This window comes from Malaya genurostris, chromosome 1, assembly GCF_030247185.1.
Source record: "Malaya genurostris strain Urasoe2022 chromosome 1, Malgen_1.1, whole genome shotgun sequence".
Classification (NCBI taxonomy): Eukaryota; Metazoa; Arthropoda; class Insecta; order Diptera; family Culicidae; genus Malaya; species Malaya genurostris.
Window position 1 is genome coordinate 62,181,802 of NC_080570.1, and position 25,811 is coordinate 62,207,612.

The 25,811-nt window shown below is 34.4% G+C and overlaps 1 protein-coding gene across 4 annotated transcripts in view; it reads right to left on the bottom strand.

Moving 5' to 3' along the window:
* LOC131440256 (proteoglycan Cow) overlaps positions 1-25,811 on the bottom strand; it is a 446,450-nt gene that overhangs the window by 83,993 nt on the left and 336,646 nt on the right. For all 4 annotated transcript variants that reach the window (XM_058611374.1, XM_058611371.1, XM_058611373.1 and 1 more), the window contains one exon: positions 24,142-24,244. In XM_058611374.1, coding sequence (XP_058467357.1) covers positions 24,142-24,244 — 103 coding nt within the window. The remainder of the gene's footprint in view (positions 1-24,141; positions 24,245-25,811) is intronic.

The window sequence follows — 25,811 nt, forward strand, 5'->3', positions numbered from 1 at the left end:
TCATTCATTGAACAAACGTCTTTCGAATGCGATTTACCACAATTCAAACACCGTATATCCATATGACAATTTTTGGTTCCATGACCGAAGCCTTGGCAACGACGACATTGCGTTAAGTTAGCAATACGATTATGCCGTTTATAATGTTCCCAATGAATTTTAATGTGGGAAATGAAACGTACTTTTTCTAAAGTTTTCAAATTGTTTACATCACTTCGATTGAAGTGTATTAGGTAAAGTTCATGGGAAATTCCAGAGCGTGGTTTAGAAGTACCATTCGCTCTTTTTTTCATAAGTATTACTTGGGAAGGGGCAAAACCAAGCAATTCTTTTAGTTCATTTTTAATTTCATCAATACTTTGATCATTTGATAATCCTTTCAAGACAGCCTTGAAGGGTCTGTCTGATTTTATATCATATGAATAAAATTTATGAAGTTTTTCGGACAAATATCGAATAAGACGTTCGTAATCTTCCAATCCATCCACCAAGACTCGACATTCTCCTCTTCGTCCGATTTGAAATGAGACTTTTACTTCCGGGAGAAAAGTAGAAAGCTCAGTACGGAATGCTTTGAAGTCGGAAATCATCACCGTCACTGGTGGCATAGATTGATGTTTCTTCCCAGAACGACAAGCGTCCATTTTGGGAATTTTTGAAGAATTTTCTTCTATGTCGCTACAATCGGATTCAGGAAGAATCTCGTAAATATTGTTAGACGGCATAGGATCAACGGAAGGGAAATCCGTCCGTTGTCTTTTATTTTTACATTCAGATTCTATAAGATCGTGAATGTTATTAGAAAAATGTTGAATAACGGATTGTGATTTATTCCGTATTGAATTATTTTTAGCCTTAGGCTTGTTGCCTTTCCGGTTGGACGCAGGCATTTTTGAAATTAATGAAATTTTAAATTAAATTAACTAGGCTAAATTAGTCTTCGATTAGACTCCTAGCTAGCCTTAAAAAAGGCTGATTAATTTCTTAGTCACTCTAATATCACTCTTTGTATCACTTAGTCACTCTAATATCACTCTTTGTATCACTTAGTCACTTAGTTAGTGATTCAGGTAGCCTTGAAAAAGACTGAAGCCTTGAATCAATGAAACTCTAGGTAGCCAGAAAAAAATTCCAGGAGCCAAGAGCTATACGCGTGCGGTGCGAACGACTGTTCAACACCGACTGCCAACATAATGTTAATATCAAAAAACTATATGATAACGAGTTTTAACTGGAATGTCAATTGCTTAAAATCTCAGCAATAACTCACATGCAAAGACACCGATAATTTCAGTAATTTCTTTTCAAAGATTCGATAATTTATAGTCTTCCTGAAACCGAAATATCGGTTAAATTAAAAATAACGAGAATGTTTACCGAGATGATTGCCGAAGTTTAGCCGAGATCCGGGAAAAAAATCCAAGTGTGCAGAAATCGGGATTTAAATGATGAACACAGATTTTTAGGACTCTGGAATTCAGTTCCTGAATCATGTTGCTGAATTCAATTCCTGAATCAAAGTTTTGAGATCAGCTCCTGAATTCAGGTTCAGAATCTAGCATTAGGAATCAGTTGCAGGATACAGGTCCAGATTTCAGTTTTCATTCGGAATCCAAATCCAGAATTCAATTCGAAAATTCAGTTCTAAAATACTGGTCTAGAATTGCGGTGAATAATAGTGGAATTAGTCTAAAATTTTGAAATGCATCAGAAAATCTGTTCGATATATAATCGCTTGCCAATCCATGAAACATAAATCTTGCATTTTTAAGAAATCTTCAATAAAAATTGAAACTGAGTTTCAACTGTTTTCCTAAATTGAGTATATCTTCACACAATTTCACTGAAGGTAGAACAACTTAAAATGGGTAACATGCAGCATGTGCACCTCGCTGTTATCCCTCAAATGTTTTATTTGGTCAGGTTTTGAACGAGCGTTCTGAATTATTACCAATGTTTAATTGAGTAATACAGGTGCATATGATAACTGATTTATGTGAATAATTTTCAGTAATTTACCCAAAAGTGAGTAGTTGTACAGAGCACAATTGGACGACTTACTATCAGAGTCGAAAATTGTCACATGTTTTTAATTTAAAAATCGAATCCAGCAGTCTCACCTTCGTTTTTTACTGTTTCATTTGCAATTGATTGCATTCAATACAAAGAACAGAGACTAAGCATTTTCATCTTTCATTTCAGCAAAATAGAGTAACAATTCCAACGTGACACGTTTACTTAGCACTTTTGATTCTCATTCTTTCTTTAATGTAATTGAAATCTGTTAAATTTGATCATGATGAGTGTTTAAAATATGCTAAATTAAAGAGCATCAACCATCAGATGAAAATCATTGTGAATCGTTTTCGGTCATTATCGATTTTAGAAGCCTCGGTTGAGTTATTATATCAATTGCACATAGGGTAGAGCGCACTCCATCTTTTTAAGGTCTTCAAGACCTTCTGAATAAAAGTTTTAACACGAACACTATATTTTCTTAGAATTAAAAATAATCATAAGGCAGCTTTTCTATGTAAGATTTTTGTCTACCAAACAAGCATTTACCCGTATAAAACACGTCTGATAGTCTGTTGCTGTTTAGTAACTTTATTGTAACTATAAAGTAACTGTATATAGTAACTGTTTAGTAACTCGTTGTACCCATAATTAGTTCTAGCATAGGAGCTGTCCATAAAAGACGTCACGCTTTTTTGGCAATTTTTGACCCCCCCCCCCTTCCCTTTGTCACAATTTGTCACAGCAGCAAAGACCCCCCACTCCCCCTATGTCACATGTCACGAATTCAAAATAAATAAAATTCATCTCAATACATACTCAATATGTATGACAAACCATACAAATATAAGGGAAAAATCGATTTATTACATGCTGTTACATTAGATTAAAAAATATCTCTAAAACTACAAAACCATCGAAATTATTTTATTTATTTTAATTATATAATTTAACAAAAGTATTTGATTGGAATTGACGAAACATTTAAATTATCTGTTTTAATTCTCCTAGGGGTACACAGATATATTATTTCTTTAGCTAAGGAATAACATTTCCTTAGTGTAGCATTGCTTATGATCTTTTCCAATTAGGATTCTTTTTTCATGTAAGTTCAATCATTGGATGATTTGATCTGCTTTGATCTTGGTGGAGGAAAATCACATATGATCAAGATAAGACATGACATGATCTACGTCTGAAATCGTTGATCCCCCGCTGAGGGGTGTGAAAATTAGTAATAACAGCAATCCCACAGGAATTTATAACTAAGGATTACGCGTGTCAATAAGACTTTTCAAAAATCATGGAACATTGTCAATTTTGTATCTTTGAAAAATGCTCTTTTAACACTCCTTATCAACAGAGTTAGGGAAAATACCGATTTCGTTACGTTACGGTTTACGTAGTTTCAACATATATTCTCGTTTGATGCATCCCGTGTTCGATTTCGCAACCGTTGTTTAATTCGCAATAAAATGAATACTAGATTAAGAGAAATAAATGCTAGATGAAAAGTTCATGAAAATAGCAATGCTCCATGCAAAATTAGTTCAGAAAAATATTTCACATCACAGCTGTTTTACTTCCAGCTGGTTGATGCACTATTTTGATTAACCTCAATAAAACGCTTTTTGACATGACATTGACATTGACATTTATGGAAATAACAGGAGCACAGGGTTTGAGCACACAGCAAGCGCTGCGTTTGAAAGGCGCGTTTGAATTGCCCTTCCAAAACTTGCACTCCTCTCAGGTAGATGAAAATAGTAAACGAAAATCAAAATAATAACAAATATTACCATCATATCTTGTCTTGATGTCCTGTGCTGTCATAGCAATACTTGTGTAATACATATTTTCTTGATATTTTATCGAAGAAATCTTCTTGATAGATTAGACAAAATCTATTTAGCATCAAAATTTGTTATTATTTCGATTAGAAACTGAGTAGTGATAAATGAGCGTAAACTCTTTTTAATGAAATGAATTTCAAAGATAGTAACATGATATGATTATTAAGTGAAATGAATGATTGAATGCTAAACTTTAATAAGTGCAGCTTCGTTTGGAGACCCCGTTTATGTATTATTGAAAATCATTTAAAAACAAACGGACAAAACAATTTTGAATGCAAAAACCGGATAATTTTGGCATTAAAAATGCCTTACTCTTCACTATACGGGGCCGGGTGTCAATTAAAAGTTTCAAAAATAGCCGCGTAACCTTTTTGTGTCATAATTTTGAACGTTAATAACTCGGTCATTTGTTGATGGATTGTTATAATTTACCAACCAATCGATACGGAAACTTTTAACTTAAACATGTATGACGACGTCGTTTCAGTATTTCAATAGCATACTATTGAAAAAATGGTTGGAATCGACCTATGTTTTCATCCACCAATCCCTGCTTTACAAAATGACGTCAACTTATTGTTCGGCATAGGAGGCTTTGCGTCATGCATAAAAAACACCACATCGTTCTGCGTAGTATGAAGAGAAATCTATAAATATAGGCTGCATAATATTTCTTTGCCTAGTTGATGTTTGACTGCGAATGAAACAAGTAGCTCGTCCAGTGAGCTGATGACTGGATTGTATATGAGTTCACTTGCTGGATTGTCGCTTTTGCATTATGTGTTGGTGAAACTTCCTGCTGTCTGCACAACACCGCTTCGTGTTCGCTTGAATATCTTATATATCATCTAGCTATTGAAAAACCGAACCAGCATGGTTATCGGTTCTTTTGAAACATCCCATGTATTTAGCAAATTGTTGGTCGATTTTGCCATTAAAAATGCCTTACACTTCGCTTCCCGAGGCTGGGTGTCAAATTAAAACATGCAACACTAATCGCGTAACATTTTTCTGCCATAATTTTGAACGCTCATACCTCAGTTATTTGTTGATGGATTTATATAATTCGATTCGGAAACATTCCAATCGATTCGGAAACATTTAACTTAAACTTATGAGAAAACGTCATTTGAATATTCCAATTGCATTCCATTGAAAAATTTATTTGAATTGAGTATTTTTTTTTTGGTTCTCTGGTAACTATCAAGCTAATTTAGTATTATCGGCAATAGATCTAATTCGGATCTAATTTACAGCGCTTGTTCCTTGATGATTTGTTAATGGAATTTCCTCATTTAAATGATTCCAAAGCTTCAATATTGTAAGCTTAAAAATGTTTTAATTTGTCAACGGATCGGTTTGCATACTTAAATCTCCATTCCCATACGAACAAAACGGTGGCGCGAAAATGGATTCAGTATAAAGTTGTGTTATTATGATAATCATAGAAACTTCTTCTTCATTATATGTGACTGAACAAGTTGTTGTCCCACCAGGTATTAAACGCTTCAAAAGATTCAAAATTAAATTCTGAAACTTATTTAAAAGCGGCCTCCTCGGTTTGGTAGTATAAATGAGTTCCACAGGCTCACATATACAGTACAATTAGATACAATATCATATAGTATCAAAGATAAACTAAAGGTAAGTTTACTTGCGATTTTACATGTATCGTTTGAATAGCAACCCTCGTAGAATTTGGTTAACCGCCAGTTTCAGTTCAATTATTATTTGCTTCAAAACACGCATTGTAACTATGACAATGTTCATTCATGTGTTAATAACATCAAGTTACAATATGAACAAAATTTCTGAATTTTGTTGCGTATCAATTTCGTATATTCCTAATATGCCAAAGCGAAAATCAATGTAAGTAACTAAATATTTTATGCGGACTGTTTCACATTTTTCTTCCTCGTATTGTTGCCATATTATTTACCGACACTTTCCGAAGATTATCGACGATTTTGAAGAAGGATTAATAAAATTACACTATTACTGAGCTTACTGGTACAACATTTTTCGTTAAAATAAATAAAATCTTCTCTTGGATCGATTAACTGTTTATAAAATTAATAAGTTTGTATGTTTCTCGAAGATTATTGTCATAAAATAAAACAGTTTCATTTGTTCAGGATTAAATCTTTAGGTTGTTTGTATCTAAAATTGAGCTTTCAAGTAACTTTGAATTCTAGTTAAAGGACGTTATTCAAAATTTTAACAATGTAAAAAATTGTGGAAAGGGATCAAAATTGAATATAATTAATTATCAAGAAAAAATCTAATTGTCAATTTTATCATTCGCCAACAATCTAAGCGCTTAAACTAGAGCAAGTTTGTAATTAGTCAATTGAAAAAGTTTTTAGTTTAGTGTATCATCATCTCTTTATTTTTGTATATATTATGAAGACCTTAGAAACGTTCCATTTTTAATGTTATTGTGCTCGGTCGTGTCTTGAATACAACCCTCTAATTTTTTTTTTATCCTGATCTTGCACTCAAAATTTTTTTGCCGACTGCCGCACAGTGGTCCAAAACTGGAAAAAGACGGTCAAAAGTCTGTACTGACTTTCACTGTTTTTTAAGAGCTAATATGTCTTTGAAGAAGTTTTACAAGATTATATTACGCTTCGTTTGAAAGTAGCACCTTAATTTTTGTTTAGGGGGTAGTACCAATTTTGAATAAAAATTTTTTTTCACAAAAAAAACATTTTTTTTTCTATCTCATTTTTAAGAAAAAAACATTTGAAGTATTTTTGCTGAAGATATAAACAATGTAAAATAAATATTTTTAAAGATTTATTCTCTTTATTTTAAAAACAGTTTTTTTGGATTTATCTACGTAGAATCTACCTCTATTACCAAAATATCTACTACAAAGTGCGCGTAAACACGCATAAACAAGCTCGTGCTTGCACGTGCAACTTAAGCAAATTGTTGTGATTTTTATTTTGTTTACTTTTTGATAATTAACAATATTAGAAAAAATCTAAGTGAAACTCGATGCAATTTTTTAGGCCTTTTCAATGTTAATTTTAAATAAATCCGAAAATCCAAAAAAGTTCAACACATATTAAAAATGGAAAAATGTTTTCCAAACAAAATATGAAAAAGTATTGTAAAAATACAAACCTTTACGAAGAGATTTCATTTTTAAACGTGTAAATAAATAGAGTTATCGCGAAACAGCACGTTTTTTAAGACGGTATGTTGATCGTGCGACGCTCACTTAGAGAAGTGCGAAGCAGCTCATAGCGGTGAGCAGCTCCGAACCGATCAGCTCACTAAAGGGAATCAGCTCATTAAGATTGAACTGAAGGTTTTTTTCGAGCACCGTTTTTTGCGCCGTTTTTCTTTAATATGCATGATCGATATCATTGATGCACAAAGAACAATGCTATGCGAACTAACTTGTCTGCGAATTATTATTATGCCATATTTGAAAATATCTGTGGCATCGCTGAATGTACCTTAGCCTTCTGAGTGAGATGTAAGATTTCTTATTGACAATGGCTCAGTCAATCTGTTAAAGAAGGATAAATACACATTTGGAAAAACGAACAAAAGCTCATGCACACATTTCTTCTCATTTATAACTCGCTCTTCAAGAGCCGAAGATTCGTTCAGCTCGTAGCTTGTTTCCACCTTACCAGCAGGGATGCCAGGTCATTTTTTCAAAAATCTGTGATCAAGCCAAAAACCTGTCTGTGCAAAATCTATGCACGTTTCCCTGTTTCCATAATAGCTGATCGGAATCATTTTGGTAAGCAAAAAAAGGTCTCACTATTTCCTACCGCTCTGTAAGTTTTGGTGTTAAACTGTGATCAATTTCAAAACTCTGTGATCGATTTCAAATTAAATTTGTGACCTTTTCTAGAAATCTGTGAAAATCTGTGCCATTTTATAAATCTGTGGAAAAGGTTGAAAATCTGTGAAACACAGATTAATCTGTGAACCTGGCATCCCTGCTTACCAGTGCGGTGATCTGGTGAGCTGCGGTTCTTTTAAAAAGAGCTATGAGCTATCAGCTCACTTTAGAGATTCGATTCACTGGAATAGCTGAGAAGCGAATTGCCCATCTCTACGCTCACTGCAAAAGTGAGTTACAGAAACAGCAGACGCGTGACGCCCTCATGGTTTCAGCATGGCTAAAGTGAAATTGAGTCACACGAATAGTACTCAGGATATTCTCGTTGGAAAATAAACTGGATTAGGAATACATTTTCCTATAGGTATTGTAAAAGTTTGCTGTAATAAGTTGCATATTTCGCTTCGGCACAAGGTTTCCTAGGTAAAAATAGATAAAATGATGTATAACTTTTCCAGAAAAGAATGAACCTATGCATTATCTTCTACAAAATTATGGGATTGTATATTTTCTACAATTATTCCAAACAAAGTATGTATAAAAAATAATTTGAAACAAGTTATGATTAGAAAACTAGTTTTAAGGGGGTTGTCATAATTCAATATCTAAAACAAACTTTGAAAAGAGCTAAAAAAAGTTCCATCGAGTTCCACTTAGATTTTTTTTTATATTTTTGCAGCTGCATAAAGTTACATATTTCGCTTCGGTGTAAGGTTTTATCACAAGGAGGAAAAATAAAATGTTGTATAACTTTACCAGGAAACAACAAACATATGCACTACCTTCAACAAAAATATGGGATTTTTTATTTTCTTCAATTATTCCAAACAATGTATGCATAAAAAAATAACTCGAAACAAGTTATGAATAAAAAACTGATTTTAAGGGGGCTTTGTATATCCGAAACGGTGCGACCTACACTTTTGGTATATTTGACAAAGTAAATTTTTTTCAATAGTTCTAAAACTTTGTAGAAGAAAAATTTTTTTATCTCTTCAGAAAAAAAAGTTATGGTTATATTTTTTGTCAAAGTAGGTCATGAACAATTAGGGATAGAATCAAATTACGCGGTATATATTTGTAAATAATTTCTTAAAAGCAACTATATGCATTAAACGAACGGTTTGGCAGCTACTGGTTTATGTCCATGTTTTTATTGATTCGAACCACTCTGTGCCGCTGCGATCGAAGCATGGTTTGCTTGTGTGTTACGGGCGGCCAGATCCATGCTTCGTAAGCAGCAATCGACGACATAAAAGCTTTGATTGCAAGAACCGAATGGAAACATTTGTTTCGGTAGAACCGGCTGGGCGTCTATCTGGGTTTTGCATTTAAAGTTTTTTTTTCTCGGAAAAGGATATTTTAAGCAATTTTTTGCTTTCCAAATTCGTATCTAGTTTTGAACTGAATGTTTTTGCATTCAAAAATATTAAAATGGGTTTCTAAACCAAGCTTTTCTGATTCGATGTTTGAAATGATAGTTTCAGTTTGTTTACTTTCTCTTTCAATTACTACATTACTATCGGCAAATATTTTCTTTATATAGAATAATGAAAAGAATCATCAAGTTTTGAACTGCACGGAAGAAATAATTCAAAATACAGGTTGACAGTTTCTCCCTATTCGTTATATTTTCTACTGATTATTAAGCCATTGTAACGTTTACCTCCGAGCTCATTGTATGATATTTGAATAATTTGACTTCCGGAAATGACATCATATTATAAAGATATCAAGCTTTGTTTCTGGTTAGAACTGAAATAGTAACAAAAGTCTTTATGTTCGGTTCACAATAATCGAAAAAAGTAAACGCAGAGAAAAGTGACAGCACTTGCTTATACAGTCTGAAAAATCTTTGAGAATTGCCAGAATCGCCAGAATAAAGAAAGATTAAGTAAATAAAAGATAGAAAGATTAAGTAAATAAAATATAGTATTATATACAAGTGTTTTCCGAATGAGTGATGCCATTAGTTATAATAGTTATAATTTAACTTTTATTTTAGCAGCTTCCGTTTTTTGTTGGATTTCCGAAAGAACTTTGATAAATGAAACGCTGTCAACGGAGTAATTCACAACTTTTTAATAAGGTGTGTCATTCAGTTCAGAAGACAAATACTCATTTCGTTGAGGAATGCTTCAATCCTTGAGAGTACCCTTAAAGTACTGTTTAAACACTTCCCTTGTTAGCAAAATGTCTTAAAATCACGAATGTTTGACTCGTTCCATTTTTCCCCCCTTACCAGCATACCGATTCGTTGCGGTTTGGGGTGCGGCATGGTGAAGTGTTGGAGATTGTTAGTAGAAGAGTGATACTGTACAAACCATCCAGCCGCGCTGTTGGGAACTGAAGGGAAACTTTCGTTGGTGCAACTTTGTAATAAATGACTACTTATGTGTGAAGGAGGTGTGGTAGGTAGCAAGTTTAAGTGGAAAGAAGGTTTTTCTTGTAATGCGCACAATTAAGGCGATGTTATCTCCGAATGCTCATTTTGTTTTTTTTATTAAGGTGAGCTGTGCCTGTGCCTGACTCCGAGTGGAGAAGTTGTGTTAAAGCTGGGAAAAAACGTGATCTAAAATTATCATAGTTGAATCACAGACAAACAGACTCTTGGGACATTTTTTTATACATTGCTTCGTTCATTTGACGGTACAAATTTTAGCACTGTCCGTGCAGTTACCGCTTAGCTCTTGTCATCTGATTACCTACGTTAAAATTATATTCAATTGACATTTGTTTTGTGTGCGTGGGTTTTAAAGCTCACAACATTGTTGTATTCCATTCAAAGATTCATTGCTTAGCATTTAATGGAGTGTTTCGTCTGTTTGTTTGCAGTCGAACCAAAGTTTCTCTGCGAACAATCTAACGCCTGTGGAACTGATTTAATTGTTCTTCAAAGAGGATTTCATTTTGTATCAAGTTCAAAGTTGTAAGGTGAAATGCGACTGCGTCGCCATTGTTATGCGCTTTTATTTTATTTATCAAAGTTTTTCTGCTTCTTCATTGTTGTTTCGTCGTAGTGTACGGAATGCTCCCGCATTTTCACGAAAGTTTGTTTGGCTTGCAAGTTAATTTGAATAAATGAAATCCGTAGTTCTATGTTTCATTGCGAAATGTCTGATAAAGCGTTGCTGAATGTTGTGTGGGTTGGAATTGTAGTTGAAACTGTTGTTGTTTGCATTTTACGCTACCAATTTATGTGTTGCATGGCAAAAAATATTTTTACTTTTCTTTTCTGAATAACGCAAATTTCTTGAATTGACTGTTGGTTAAAGAGTAAGGTAGGGGAGGGAGTAAGGAGTAAAATGAAAATGTTTAAAAATGAACGAACCATAAAAACTAGCCAGAATTTTAATTTCGGTAGAATGCCCGTACTGGTTTTTTCTGGATTTGACAGCTCCCATCAAATTTTGCTTAGTGACCTTTGTGCACTTCCTAGATATCATCGACCATTTTTTTAAAAATCGGCCATGTTTTGGGTGGCGTCCTTCTTTGAACCACGTTTGACCAGAGCTGCCAACTATTGTTGTCAAAAATTTGTATTTGGCGTACTATACAATCTGTACAGTATCTATCTTGAAAAATGTTCCAGTTTGTGCTAAAGTGCACATGACTAAATTGAATGCTTAGCGGATTATGTTGATGCGCGAGGTGGCATTAGTAGTTCAACATAATCTGCTAATGCACTGATGAGCTGAATGCGAAACGTAAATAATTGAAAATCTGTATTTATCTGTATGAAAATTGAATTGTCGGTATTTTATGAGAGAATATCTGTATTCCTGTATCGAGTATAAAAATCGGTATAGTTGGCAGCGCTGCATTTAACACTTGTTCAATAGCGATTGATCGATCTGACACGAGGGTAGCCTATCTTTTTCTACGATCTTGATCTTACCCTCCGTCAGCCAATGCTGATTGGATTAGTACACACGCTACACGCGATTAGAGGCAAATTTATTCGGTTAGAACCCTCATTTTTTCATTTAAAAATTAGTTGCTGGAGCGAGTTCGGTGACTTTGTGATGATTTCTTAAAAGAGCACTCTTTAACAAATTTTTTTCCGATACGTTGAACACTTACTGGGAGAAAATAAACTCTTTCGCAATCTTTTCTTTGGTGGAAACAGGCAACTTTAATATTAATTTATTTTTAGAATTGATTTCTTAAGAACATCTTCCCTGTGCGATATTTTGCCTTTCTCTATAGAAAGGTAATATAATTGCTGGAGAAACCGACTTTTGATCGGAGCTTTTTAAAGATTTTTCACTCCGAAAATTTTTTCAGGGATGGCTTAACCGATTTCTACAAACTTAAGCTCGCTTGAATGCTACTATTGGGTTGTGAATTAAGTTCGAAGATCAATTGGCTGTCCTTCCCGGTTCCGGAGATATAAAGGCCTAAGTTATGTAACCGACAAAACACGTGTTTTCCACTCGAAAATTTGTTCTAGTAGATGGCTTAATCAATATTAAAAAACTTAGGCTCGTTTGAGAGCTACTATTGGGTTGCGAATCAAGTTCGAAGATCAACTGGCTGTCATTTCGTTCCCGGAGATATAATGGTATAAGTGACGTAACCGACAAAATGCGTTTTTTTTTTCTAACCGCAGAAAGTAACTGTGACGTTTGTGCAGACTGACAACTCTTCTGAAAATCGTAAACTTTCAAAATTGAAGAAATAGAGGGTAATGTAGAAGTAAAATGCCACGTTTTGGAAGTTGCACTCGATTTTGTCGTTTTGAAAAATCGTGAAGACAACCAGGCCCGTACCCAGGATTTTATTTCGGGAGGGACCGGTTGACTTCACCAGTTCTGGAAGCACAGGAAAAAGCGATTTAAAACATCTAAATGGGACTCACACTAATTTCTCGAATATTGCTATTTCACGGATTTATATTCAAATGAAAGGTGTTATTATACCATACGACATTGAATTTAATCGAGATCCAACTTCTAGGTCCAAAAACAGAGCGATGTGTGTTGAAAATTTCAAATCATCATTAGATGTAACGATGCAACAAAAATAGAAAAATCTTCTCCAATTGGGTTTCAATTTCAAGGTCTTGTTAGCTGGTTATTATACAAACTTGGCTTTATCGGTTCTCAGTTTTCAGTTTCTGAAGTAGCGGACAAAAATTTCAAAACAGAAAGCACAAATATCAAACTGTTATACACGTTTATGTGTCTTCATTAACTTCTAATAGAGTTGAAGAAGTACTCGTCTTTTTTGTAGATTCAGTAGGCTGATAAGGGCACAGTTATTCTGGAAACATGGCAAGATGATTCAGCCAAGGCCAATGTAGAAGCCAAATAAGACGAACAAGGTGGATCTTTCCGACCCATTGAGCTGCTGCTTGGAAGCACTCATGGCGACTTCAGTCCATCGTCGGGTAAGTATTCTTTTCTCTGGTGTATAGCAATGGATCCAGCCAAACATGTACTCGAAGAGCGCCTGCGTTCGTCTTTTCAGTTTTAAATAAGTATGTGCGCGATCCAGCGGCAGGAATTTTTTTTCATCTGTAGAATTTTTCCGATCATCCAGTACAATTCTATGTATTATTAATATTGTCGTTTTTTGCCTCGTTTTTAACACAAAAGGTTGTAGTAATCGGTTAAGCCATCTCCGTAAAAATTGAGCATGTAGAATACATCTTTTAAAGATGCACACACACATATACGCACATGCATTTTCCGATCTCGTCGAGCTGAATCGAATGGTATATAATACTTCGATCGGAACCCGGGTTTTTCAGCAATTCTATTGCCTTTCTAAATACAAAGGCAAAAATAGATAAGGTTGAGATATTACGATGGCAGATGTTTTGTATAGATTGATGTCAAATAATGACCGATAAGACTAATGGCTCGCAATTCTTTTCTTCCCCTACATAAGATTAGTGTTAGTGAAAAAAATAGTCCGAACACAAAACCAACCGAATCTATAAATACACCTCCGCGACACGACTTTTTACTTGCCTATTAAAACAGTAATGTACAGACGAATCCGCTTGAAAAGTTGTTGAGTTTGTGAAAATCTGTTCAGCCATCTACAAGGACATGGAGTGCTTATTTTTTGATATTTTATTGCACATATCACCTTGTAACTCTAGAATCGGAAGTTGGATCCGGATAAAGTTTAAAAGCGTTCTATGGAAAAGTATAGCCTTTCATATGAATTTTAGACTGTGAAAATCGGTTCAGTGGTCTACGAGAAAATAAGGGCCCTTAATGCCGTTCTTACTTCCACTTTCTTTTTCACTTCACTCACACATCACTTGACTTGATTTTACCTATTACCAGTATTACATACAGTGAAATAATCACAGTAGTAAAAAAAATCATTTTTCTAACGAAATTTTGGTGATTTTTTTTCCCCGAAGCGATTTTCGTTATTATGGCCTGCATTCACTTAACTTGATTTTCACCGTGTAGTGATACCAGGCCCGTACCCAGGATTTCGTTTCGGGAAGGGCCTTCAGATGTTACTGAAGATGTGTTATGTACATAATTTTCGGTGTGCCTTTTACCGGCGTTTTTAACAGACACTTCTAACTTTTCCGCTGGAACTTTCAGTATTGAGTATTTAAATAAAGTTTATGACTGTGACCGAGAGGAGGATATTGCATTACGTTTTTTTAAAGTTTACTGTCATGCCTTTTCTGTTGCACATGTGTAAGACCTTCTAAACGTCCATTTCTAGAGCACAACAATCCACGAGACTTGTGATAGATTTTGAGAAATGGTGACCATACAAACTAAATTTGGGTCTACTGGTTACGGTTTCAGGTTTTGGAAGTAGTGGTTTAAAATTTCAATACGAAACTAACATAGATTTCTCAGAGATGATTTGAGACTTAGATATTAGTTCGAGGGAGCCAAATGGGTGGATGGGTACGTAATTGTAACTTTAAACCGTTGATTTTTACCATGGTATCGATGCTCATATGCTTCAGATAAAGCCATTTCAAAGCGATTTCGTTCTTCAATCGATCCATTAAAGTACGCTTATACTTGCATTTCTCTTTTGAAGTAGTCCTCCAAAAGTATACTATGACAATCCCAGAAAATCGGTATCATGATCTTTCGAACCCATTGAGCCTCCCTTCCTGGCACTCGTACCGTTTCGAAGTACGACTTTAGTCACTTACTCAGAGATAGCGTGACCAATTTTCACAAACTTAGATTCAAACAAAAAGTCTTATAGTCCCATAGCTCGCTATTGACTTCCGGTTCCGGTATTACAAGGTAACATGTGCAAATCTATGAGAAAATGCGCACTCAATTTGCTCGGAAATTTCTTAACCGATTTGTACAAACTAAGATTCAAAAAAAGGTTTTGAAATTTTTTAAAACGTTACCGAAAATTTGATCCAGACCCGACTTTCGGTTCCGGTATTAAAACGCAATTGGAACTACTAGTTCCCGGTTTTCGCTTCCGAACGCACCGAAAATAGTGAAGAAAAGCTCCAAAAACGGAACTCACTTCGATTTCTCAGCAACGGTTAAACCGATTTTCACAAATCGTGATACAAATTAAAGCTCTCAGTATCTTAAAAGATACTGTGTAATTTCATCCAGATCCGAATTCCGAAATCAAAACTTTCAAATTATCATACAAAATGATGCAAAATCGGTACCTACTGGTACGGAAGTAGAAAACGCCACCGCCTAGCACACAGCGTGCTTCGTTCAATTTTGTATAGCGTGCAGGGTTGCCACATCTACGTTAACTTGCCATAACTGTTTACAAATTGAGAAGGTTATGGTAGTTTTTACACAAAAAAAAGTTTTTGATTTTATTCAAGTTTGAAAAAACTGAAGAGACAGAATTCTCTAGTGATGTTTTTGAGAATATAAATAGGGTAAGGGCTTCCTATTTCATCTCAGCTCCAATTTCCATCTCATTCCTTCACCTCATAACTTTGAACATTAATCATATCTTTAAACGTACCTGAACAAAACTGTGGAACGTTTTAAAACATTTATTCTAGGTTTTGCCACACGTTCCAATTGAAAAAAATAGTTAAAAAACCTTCAACGATCACTTTTTTCATTTAAAATAAACTCACTTTTTGATTTAGGACCCAAGTAACAATTTTTGTTACGCTAGCTTGTTTGTGACTAGTTTGCAACCAGATATTTGAGTGATTGTGACTAACATCTAACCACTTGCATGACTCAAAAAGCGCAGTTTCTACTAGCTGTCAAGTCAACTAAAAATAAGTTGTCGTTACGTTGTAATGCCATACTGAAATAACTTATATTTTCATAACGTGAAAATAACTTGTTTTCAAGTAAACTAGATGAAACTTAGTCACAATCGACATTATAAACATTGATTGAATCCAGAATATTTTTCTATCATCAATAAAAAGGCAGAAGAGTACTTTAAATCACTAACTTGATACAAGGTACAAATTTCACAACGATTTTAAAACTGTCGAGCGGAATTCAATTTTACTTAACTGTTTTTCATGCGCCTTCAATCAAAATCTGTTTACGAAGACACAAAAAATAAACAACAAAATAACCCTATGTTCAAAATGCTCAAAATAATTCCAAGTAGAGTGATTTCTCATCATTTTAAATTCATATATCATGAGAACTATAATATTATCACAATCGATGTGCAATCCCTATATTATTTTTTTCGTACTTATGACAGTGCATAGAACAAAAATGACTATTCTGCCTTTCACTATTTTCGGCAAAAGTAGTTTTGAAAAAAGTAATATCCTGGTTTTATTTACGTTTCATACACTTCTTGAAACTCCATATTGTGTTTGCTATATTCAATCCAACAAAAGTTTTTTGTTTGCATTTTCGTTATCATAACGTTGGGAAAACCTATCGATAACTATCTGAATCAATGAAGAATTTATATGTCATAATCTTATAATGTCTATGTTATTGCTATATCAATTCACAGGAACGATTCACATATACGCTAACGTATTTATAATGGTTTCGTAACGGAAAATAAACCTTTTTTCAACAAGTAGCTAAAAGCATAGCTGTGATTGAAGATATGTTAGAATCAAGTAACGATAACTTACAAATGTTAGTTAGTTCAATGTTTACGTTATGAAGAAACACTACTGTCACCTTGTTTTAACCAGTATAACATAAAAAACATGTTCGTGGTCTTGTTGCAACACAGTTTGGTTAAGTGGTATCAGAACTAGTTACTGGTTGCTACTATTGAAGTCAAATAAACTTATTTTCAACTAGTGGCTAGAAGCATTGTTGTGATTAAAGATGTGTTTGGATAAAGTAACGATAGCTTATAAATTATATTTATTTCAATATGACACAATGATGTTATGATTGGAAACCTAAATAACTACTTCGTAACTAGTTATGTTATGATGAAACATTGCTGTTACTATGTTTTAACCAGTATAACATAAAAAACATATTCGTGCTCTTGTTGCAACATAGTTTGGACTTTGTCGTATCAGAACTAGTTGCGGATTGCTACTTGGGGAATCACTTTCGTCTGAAGTTTTACAATTCATCATGTTTCTGTATATTTACTAATCGATTCGTCTCAAAACATAATCACTATTTCACATAATTACACGACTATTGGATGATTGGATGACTTTATAGTTAGTAATGTTTACTTTCCACTTGTTTATTCAACGATTAAAGACTTCTGAAATTACCTGATAAGCAATAAAATCAATGAAAAATATGAGATGAAAATTTGCACTTAATTCACTTGATTGCGCTTTGTTTTCATCTCATTTCGTATCGCAAGGTTGCCAAGTTTTCTCATAATGTTAAATAAAAAAAATTATTTTCTCTTCTTTAAATTATCATCAACAAGTATTTTTTGGTATCCGTGACATTAGTTTAATTATATCATTGATATTTATATATAAATAAAACTGTTTTGGATTCTAATATTACCAAATAGAGCATGTTAAATACTAATCAAATAACCATTGTGGCGAATCTAGTAGCACTGGTTTCTTTCCGCTATATGTCACCATAACACTGTTAAATGTGTGTGTTTCATCGGCTGTGCACAGAGATGCCAGATATTTTCATAAAAAATATGTACCTGCTCTATAAAATGAATCAAATTCAAATTCAATTTTAAATTTTAATATAAATGTTTATCAGTGTTCATCGTCAAACTTTGCACAAAAGATTTCCATTTTAACATGTGATTTGTCCGTTGATTAATAAACTTTTAAAGAAGTACTGCAATAGTATTTGATTGCTTAGGGAGGAGTCTAACGTTTTACTTCTCACTTTTTATGATCCTTTACAAATCTATACAATACAGATAATTCTGTATGAATGGTATCTCTGATTCTGCATTTTGTTTTAAGAAGGACTAATACCTAAATAGTAACAATTCTTTTTTTGTTTTTTTTAAGTTCTCCAAATTAACTGCAGAGTAAAATTTTAAATTTGAAACGAAAGGTAATAAAAACGATCAAAAATTTTTAAACGTCGAAATGATTCCTAACTGTTTTTTAAAATATCGTGTGTTGTGTCATAGTTGGCATTAGACCCTTTTTAACGAAAATTCTGACATTTTGAACATGATAGTGTAATAGTGCAATATTTTGGTTTTGATTGCTGTCGCCATTGCTAATTTATGGGATGAATAAAGGACCAACGATAGGATGAATATAAAACCTTTGAGATGAAATTAGGAGCACAGTAGTGAACATATCAGAAGTGTTTTTAGCTGATTTTTTAATTATTATTTCAATTTCCAAGGAATGTGAATCAATTCCCAATGTAAAGCAAGGCGATTTAAGCAGAAATATGAAAAAATCGTAATGATTTTGGTGGCTGAATCAGGTTTTTAAGGTAACGTCCTTACAAATGAGATGAAATAGGGAGCCCTTACCCTAATATGAGAAAAGATTCATTACACCACTATGTGGATCAAAAAAGGTTTTTATAAGGTACACCTCTCTTCGTAATATACTGCAGTCCATTATATGCTTATTAGGCCCGTACCCAGGATTTGGTTTCGGGATGGGCCCAGAATGAAAAAATAATGTTACTTAAAATTGCTTAAGTAGATAATTTCCGGTGCGCCATTTACTGGCGTTTTTAACAGAAACCTTAAACTTTTACACTGAAACTATCATTATTAGATATTTAAATAAAATTTGTGACTATGACCAAGAGAAAGTTATTATATTACATTTCTTAACGTTTGATGTTATACCATTTCAATCTCACATGTTTAAGACCTTCTAAGGCTGTGAACCATTTCGCGGTTAATTTTAACTGTTGGTTAAAATCTGCCACTTGAGTGGTTATTTTGTGTCTACTAGTTAAGTTTAATTAAAACTGCGGCTCATTTCAAATTTTGACGGATGGAAAGTTATTTGGGCTTATTTTGTACTGGAAATAATTTTGACTAAAAAATTGATATTAGTATTTTTTTGCAAGATTTTTTCAGTATCGGAAAATAACCATCGATCTGTCAAAAATAACCATGCTTTCGAGCAGGTTTATTTTTGACAACATCAAAATAACCACTAGAGTGTTAACCAAAAGTTAAAATTAACCACGAAATGGTTCACAGCTTAAATGTCCATTTCTAGAGCACAAAAATCCACAAGACTTGTGATGAATTTTGAGAAGTGGTCCGAGATAGATCCCTTACTTCGGTTCGTGGAGAACGGAAAGCATCTTCTAAATTTATAGGTCATATTGGTTGATGGTCATACAAACTTACTTTAGCTATACAGGTTTCGGTATCAGGTTCCGGAAGTAGCAGTCTAAAATTCCGAAACGAAATTCACATCGATTTCTCAGAGATGTCTTTAGGTTTGGGAATAGATAACAATTCGAGTAGACCAAATCAGGTGAACAAGGTGGATGGGCAATTAATTGGAGCATTTAATCGTTGATTTTAACTATGGTAGCGATGCTCATGTGCTACATGTAAGGCCGGCCCCTCGGGCTCCCCCTCTGGGTATGTACCTGATGATTATGCTTATGTCTAGCGCGGGTCGGATTCTACATGGTGTTATATTGCATTTTTTATGAGCCCTAATCCGAATCTTTTCAGGGATTTTATGGTATCTTTTTTCCATTGCACTTATCACAAAAATTGGTCCAAAATTTCTCAATTGTCTCTATCTGTTTGTTTGTTTTCATACTTGTATAATTTCCGATATGATAAGAACATCATGCTTGTTAGGTAAACTGACTGGCCAGATAAGCAGTGGTGGTAAAGCATCGCTTCCGAACACGCAAAACGTGTTCGTTCCGAACCAAAAAGCGAACCACCATCGCGAGTATAAATTTGCCGATACCATCGTTCGAGCAAGCATCGCCGAACCAAGAAGCGATGCTGATGGTGAAAGAACCGATGCTTTAGTTTGTGAGCCTATCGTTACTAGTATGTTCATGAACATCCGATTCGAGTACTATAGGCTGCTGTTTCGGATGAACCGAACTTTGTCAGCTGCGGCTGGACGTTTCAGTTTTTGGGTAGCTTAGCAGAGTATGGTAATTTTGTACATTTCCAGCGAGCGTAGGGTGGTTCAATATGATAAATTGAAAATGTTTTAACATTTGCAAATTCGATGTTGAATAAATTGGTGAGTCAATAGCAATTAAAATTGAGTAATTTTGGGCATTTACAACGAGCGTAGGGTGCCTGTATATGGAAAATAGAAATTTTTTTGACTAATCTCATTTCGATGCTCTATTGATTAGTGAATAAATAGCAGTTCGAATTGGATAATTTTTTACATTTTCAGCGAGCGGGGGTGGCGCAATATGAAAATTTGTAAATTTTTTTATTTTTACTAATTTGATATTTTATTAAATATTGATTCAAAAGCAATGAAAATTTAACAATTTTGGACATTTTCAGCGACCGTAGGATGGTTCTATTTGAAAAATCGACAAAAATTGTATCTTAAACTAATTCGATGGTCTGTTGATTCTGGAAATAATTTTTTTACATTTTTATTTAGCGTAGGGTGGTGCAATATGAAAATTTGCAAATTGGTGAATCAATAGCAGTTCCAATAGGATTTCCAATTTACAGCGAGCGTAGTGTGGTCCTATTTGAAAAATGTTAGTATTTGAATTTGCAGATCCGATGCTTTATTGATTGATGAATGAATTAAATTCGAATAGAATAATTTTATACATATCTTGTGGGCGTGGAATGGCTTAATATAAAAATTTGGAAATACTTTATCTTTTGCTAATTCAATGTTTAATAGATAGCAATTGGAATATTAGAATTAGAAGCACTTTATTCGGTGGTAAGGCAGCTTTATATGAGAAATTGTGAACTATTTTTCCAAATCGGATGCTGTATTGATTAATATATAAATAGTAGTGGTGGTGAACCATCGGATTTAAACATGCAAATCGTCGAAGTGCCTTTGATTTTGATTGTAATTTTTAACACGCTATTGCTTTGCTCATCAACTGAAAAAGAATTTAGTTTTGATGCTGTAGGTAGGCATTTCATCGAACCATAAATAATAAAACTACGCATCGAATAGAGCTAAATTGACCTTCGCCGATGGTCTGCCAACTGAATGGTTTTGTACATATTGCTCCGCCGAACAGCAAGCGAACTTTACCATAAACCGAATGAACAGCTCTTGCATATTTTTGCTAGGAAAACATTTCTAAACAAATATGTATAAAGCATTGGTGCTCGGTTCCCGCTTTACCGTTGGCATGAAATTGTAAATAGTTTAAAAATTACAATTTCTATATTAAGCCATCCAGAGCTCGCTGAGAATATCCAAAATTAACAAACGTCGCTCGCTCGCTAGCAACGTCCAAAAATCATCCAATTATACCTGCTACTGATTCGCTCGTCTATTGAACAATAAAATACCAAAAATCAAAATATTTTCAAATTTTTATTTTAAACCCCCCTACGATCGCTGAAAATGTTCTTATCATCATCATGAAAATGATCATATTTGAACTGCTATTAATTCATCAATCAATAGAGCATCGAATTGACATTAGTCAAAAACTTTACCATTATACAGATAGAACCATCCTATGGTCCCTGAAAATCTAAAAAATGAGCGCTCTCTGAAAATGTCTAAAATTATCCAAGTTGAACTGCTATTGATTCAACAATCAATAGAACATCAAATTTAAATACGCTCGTTGAAAATACCTGAAATTACTTAATTTTCTTTGCTATTGACTCACCAGTTTATTAAAAATCGAAGTTGCAAGAGTAAAACAAATCCCTATTCATATTGAGCCACTCTACGATTGCTGAAATGTTCCAAAATATTCAATTCTTATTGTTATAGATTCTATAACCAAAACCATAAAATTTGCAAAAGATACAAAACTTACTATTTTCCTTATCGAGCCACCCTACGCACACTGATAATGTCCAAAATAATACCATTTGAATTGCTATTGATCGATTTATCAATCGAACAAAAGAATTTTTTTGTGCTGATCACGTGTGCATTGATAATTTCAAAACCAGGATGCGAGAATTGAAATCAACAAACCATCGTATCGAACGCAGTTTACTCGGCCCTCGCCGATGGCCCGCCAACCGAACGGTTCGAATCAGATTGCTTCGCCAAACACCGAGCACAGAACACCTTCGCATTAACCGAGGGAATAGTTTTCGAACCTATCGCATGCTCATGCTCGGTGAACATTTTGGAGTAAATTTGCAGAAGCATCGGCGTTCGGTTCGCAATTTACCACCACTGCTCACCAGTTTATTAAAAATCGAAGTTGCAAGAGTAAAACAAATCCCTTTTCATATTGAGCCACTCTACGATTGCTGAAATGTTCCAAAATATTCAATTCTTATTGTTATAGATTCTATAACCAAAACCATAAAATTTGCAAAAGATACAAAACTTACTATTTTCCTTATCGAGCCACCCTACGCACACTGATAATGTCCAAAATAATACCATTTGAATTGCTATTGATCGATTTATCAATCGAACAAAAGAATTTTTTTGTGCTGATCACGTGTGCATTGATAATTTCAAAACCAGGATGCGAGAATTGAAATCAACAAACCATCGTATCGAACGCAGTTTACTCGGCCCTCGCCGATGGACCGCCAACCGAACGGTTCGAATCAGATTGCTTCGCCAAACACCGAGCACAGAACACCTTCGCATTAACCGAGGGAATAGTTTTCGAACCTATCGCATGCTCATGCTCGGTGAACATTTTGGAGTAAATTTGCAGAAGCATCGGCGTTCGGTTCGCAATTTACCACCACTGCTCACCAGTTTATTAAAAATCGAAGTTGCAAGAGTAAAACAAATCCCTTTTCATATTGAGCCACTCTACGATTGCTGAAATGTTCCAAAATATTCAATTCTTATTGTTATAAATTCTATAACCAAAACCATAAAATTTGCAAAAGATACAAAACTTACTATTTTCCTTATCGAGCCACCCTACGCACACTGATAATGTCCAAAATAATACCATTTGAATTGCTATTGATCGATTTATCAATCGAACAAAAGAATTTTTTTGTGCTGATCACGTGTGCATTGATAATTTCAAAACCAGGATGCGAGAATTGAAATCAACAAACCATCGTATCGAACGCAGTTTACTCGGCCCTCGCCGATGGCCCGCCAACCGAACGGTTCGAATCAGATTGCTTCGCCAAACACCGAGCACAGAACACCTTCGCATTAACCGAGGGAATAGTTTTCGAACCTATCGCATGCTCATGCTCGGTGAACATTTTGGAGTAAATTTGCAGAAGCATCGGCGTTCGGTTCGCAATTTACCACCACTGCAGATAAGTAAGAGGAAACGTTAAAAAATAACATCAAATGTTTCTCAGAGATCTACGATACAACACAAGATCCAAAATCACTTGTCCAGTAGCGCAGTAGTTCCATTTTATTCCATTCAACTATAATGATCGCTTTAGACTGTTAAAGTTCATGAACTGTCATTAAGTTCAATCTCATATCACCACTTGCAAATATTCAAAAGTGAGGCAATAAATTAACAGAATCTAATAGGATTAAAATGTGCCATATATTTTAGCTGATACGAAAGCCGACTTTCATCAAACTCATCGGGATCATGGGTTATATTAGATTTGAGCATCCGTACATAAGTTGCAATTAAATACCGTCTGGAAATTTGCCCTTCTGTTTGAAAATGCAAAAAAGAGTAATCCATGACCTCAATGTTTCTTAAAGGGAAAGAACATTGAAAATTTTAATACTGTAAAACGTATAAAATATCTGGGTAGTCGATTTCGAGGAAGCAAAGCGCCTTCCCGGAATGTTGGCATCGTTGAAACTTTTCCTTTTGGCCCAGTAACAGATCCATACAAATAAATTCTTCTTCCAAGAAATGGCAATAGTGAAAGGATGGGTCGGGTGTTTGCAGAAATCCATGTACTTACTTGTTCTTGTGCAGTTCCTTCTTCGAGACGCAGACAGCTGTGTAAGCATCCTCCAGCAGGCAGAGTTCTTTCTTTTTACAGTTGAGTGGTTTACACAGATCACCTGAAAAAGGAAAAAGAAAAAGAAAAAGGATAATTGAACACGATGAGTAATCGAGTAAGCAGCCTAGAAGAAGGAAGGAAATATTTATCGTTTGAACTTTTTGTTGAGATTCTTTATGACATTGTCGTACAAGCGTTTATTGCAAATCAAATACCCATTAGGGTGGGACAAAATATTGATTTTAGCTCCACTAAAGTTTTCATGTTCCTTTTGGGTCCCATAAGTACCATGCAAAATTTTAGCTCGATAGGAGAAACTATATTTTCGCGCCCGCGGTTAAAAGTTTGTATGGGATTTAGTATGGGAAAACTAACTTTTAACAAAAAAATCATTTGCAGGTCACCCTATATACTCAAAAAATCAGCGGGCATGTAATTTTTCTAGGAAATTTAATGAGGAAGAAAACCTTCGAAGATTGTAACATAATCCGACATCTGTAAAAAAATGTTATTGAAGAAAAACCGACACAAGGTCCGAACGATGGCTCATTCCTTAATATATCTAGCACCACTGCTGCTATTGGTGGTAATATGAGTTTGCTTTCTTTTATTATGCTACAACGGCTGATCTGAGTTGTTTGATGTCTTCAAAATAGTCGCTCGGTGTTGTTTGAAGATTTTTTTAAACTTAAAAACCATGTTCCAAAACTCACTGTAAAGACACACAAAAAACTAACTTTTTTATTTGAAGAAATACAATTTTGAAGTCTTCCACAATATTGTTGATAAACTCAAATACTATAACTTTGTCGAAGACATAAACCATCTGTCTCATATGGTTTAGAAGATATGGACGATAGAAAAATAAGAAAAAGAAAAACTTGGAATCAATGTTTTGTGTGTCTTTACAGTGAGTTTTGGAACATGGTTTTTTAGTTTAAAAAACATTTTCAAACTACACCGAGCAACTATTGTGAAGACATCAAACAACTCAGATCAGCCGTTGTAGCATAATAAAAGAAAGCAAACTCATATTACCACCAATAGCAGCAGTGGTGCTAGATATATTAAGGAATGAGCCATCGTTCGGACCTTGTGTCGGGTTTTCTTTAATAACATTTTTTACAGATGTCGGATTATGTTACAATCTTCGAAGGCTTTGTTCCTCATTAAATTTCCTAGAAAAATTACATGCCCGCTGATTTTTTGAGTATATAGGGTGACCTCCAGATGATTTTTTTGTTAAAAGTTAGTTTTCCCATACTAAATCCCATACAAACTTTGAACCGCGGGCGCGAAAATATAGTTTCTCCTATCGAGCTTAAATTTTGCATGGTACTTATGGGTCCCAAAAGGAACACGAAAAGTTTGGTGGGGCGAGAAAATAATTTTTCCCATACAACCTTGTCCCACCCTAATACCCATACACGAATAACCAAGCACCTACTGCGCTGAGAAATCGGATGGAGCTGCCCGGTTGCTAAGCTCATTTGTATCGAATACGGGAGAATCGTGGAAAATAAAATGCGGATGGCTGTGTATTATTTTTTGAATCGTCGCACATCGGCGTGTGGCAAAACGAGATTATGTTATTCAGATGAGTAAAAAATGTTGAAGCAGTTCCACTT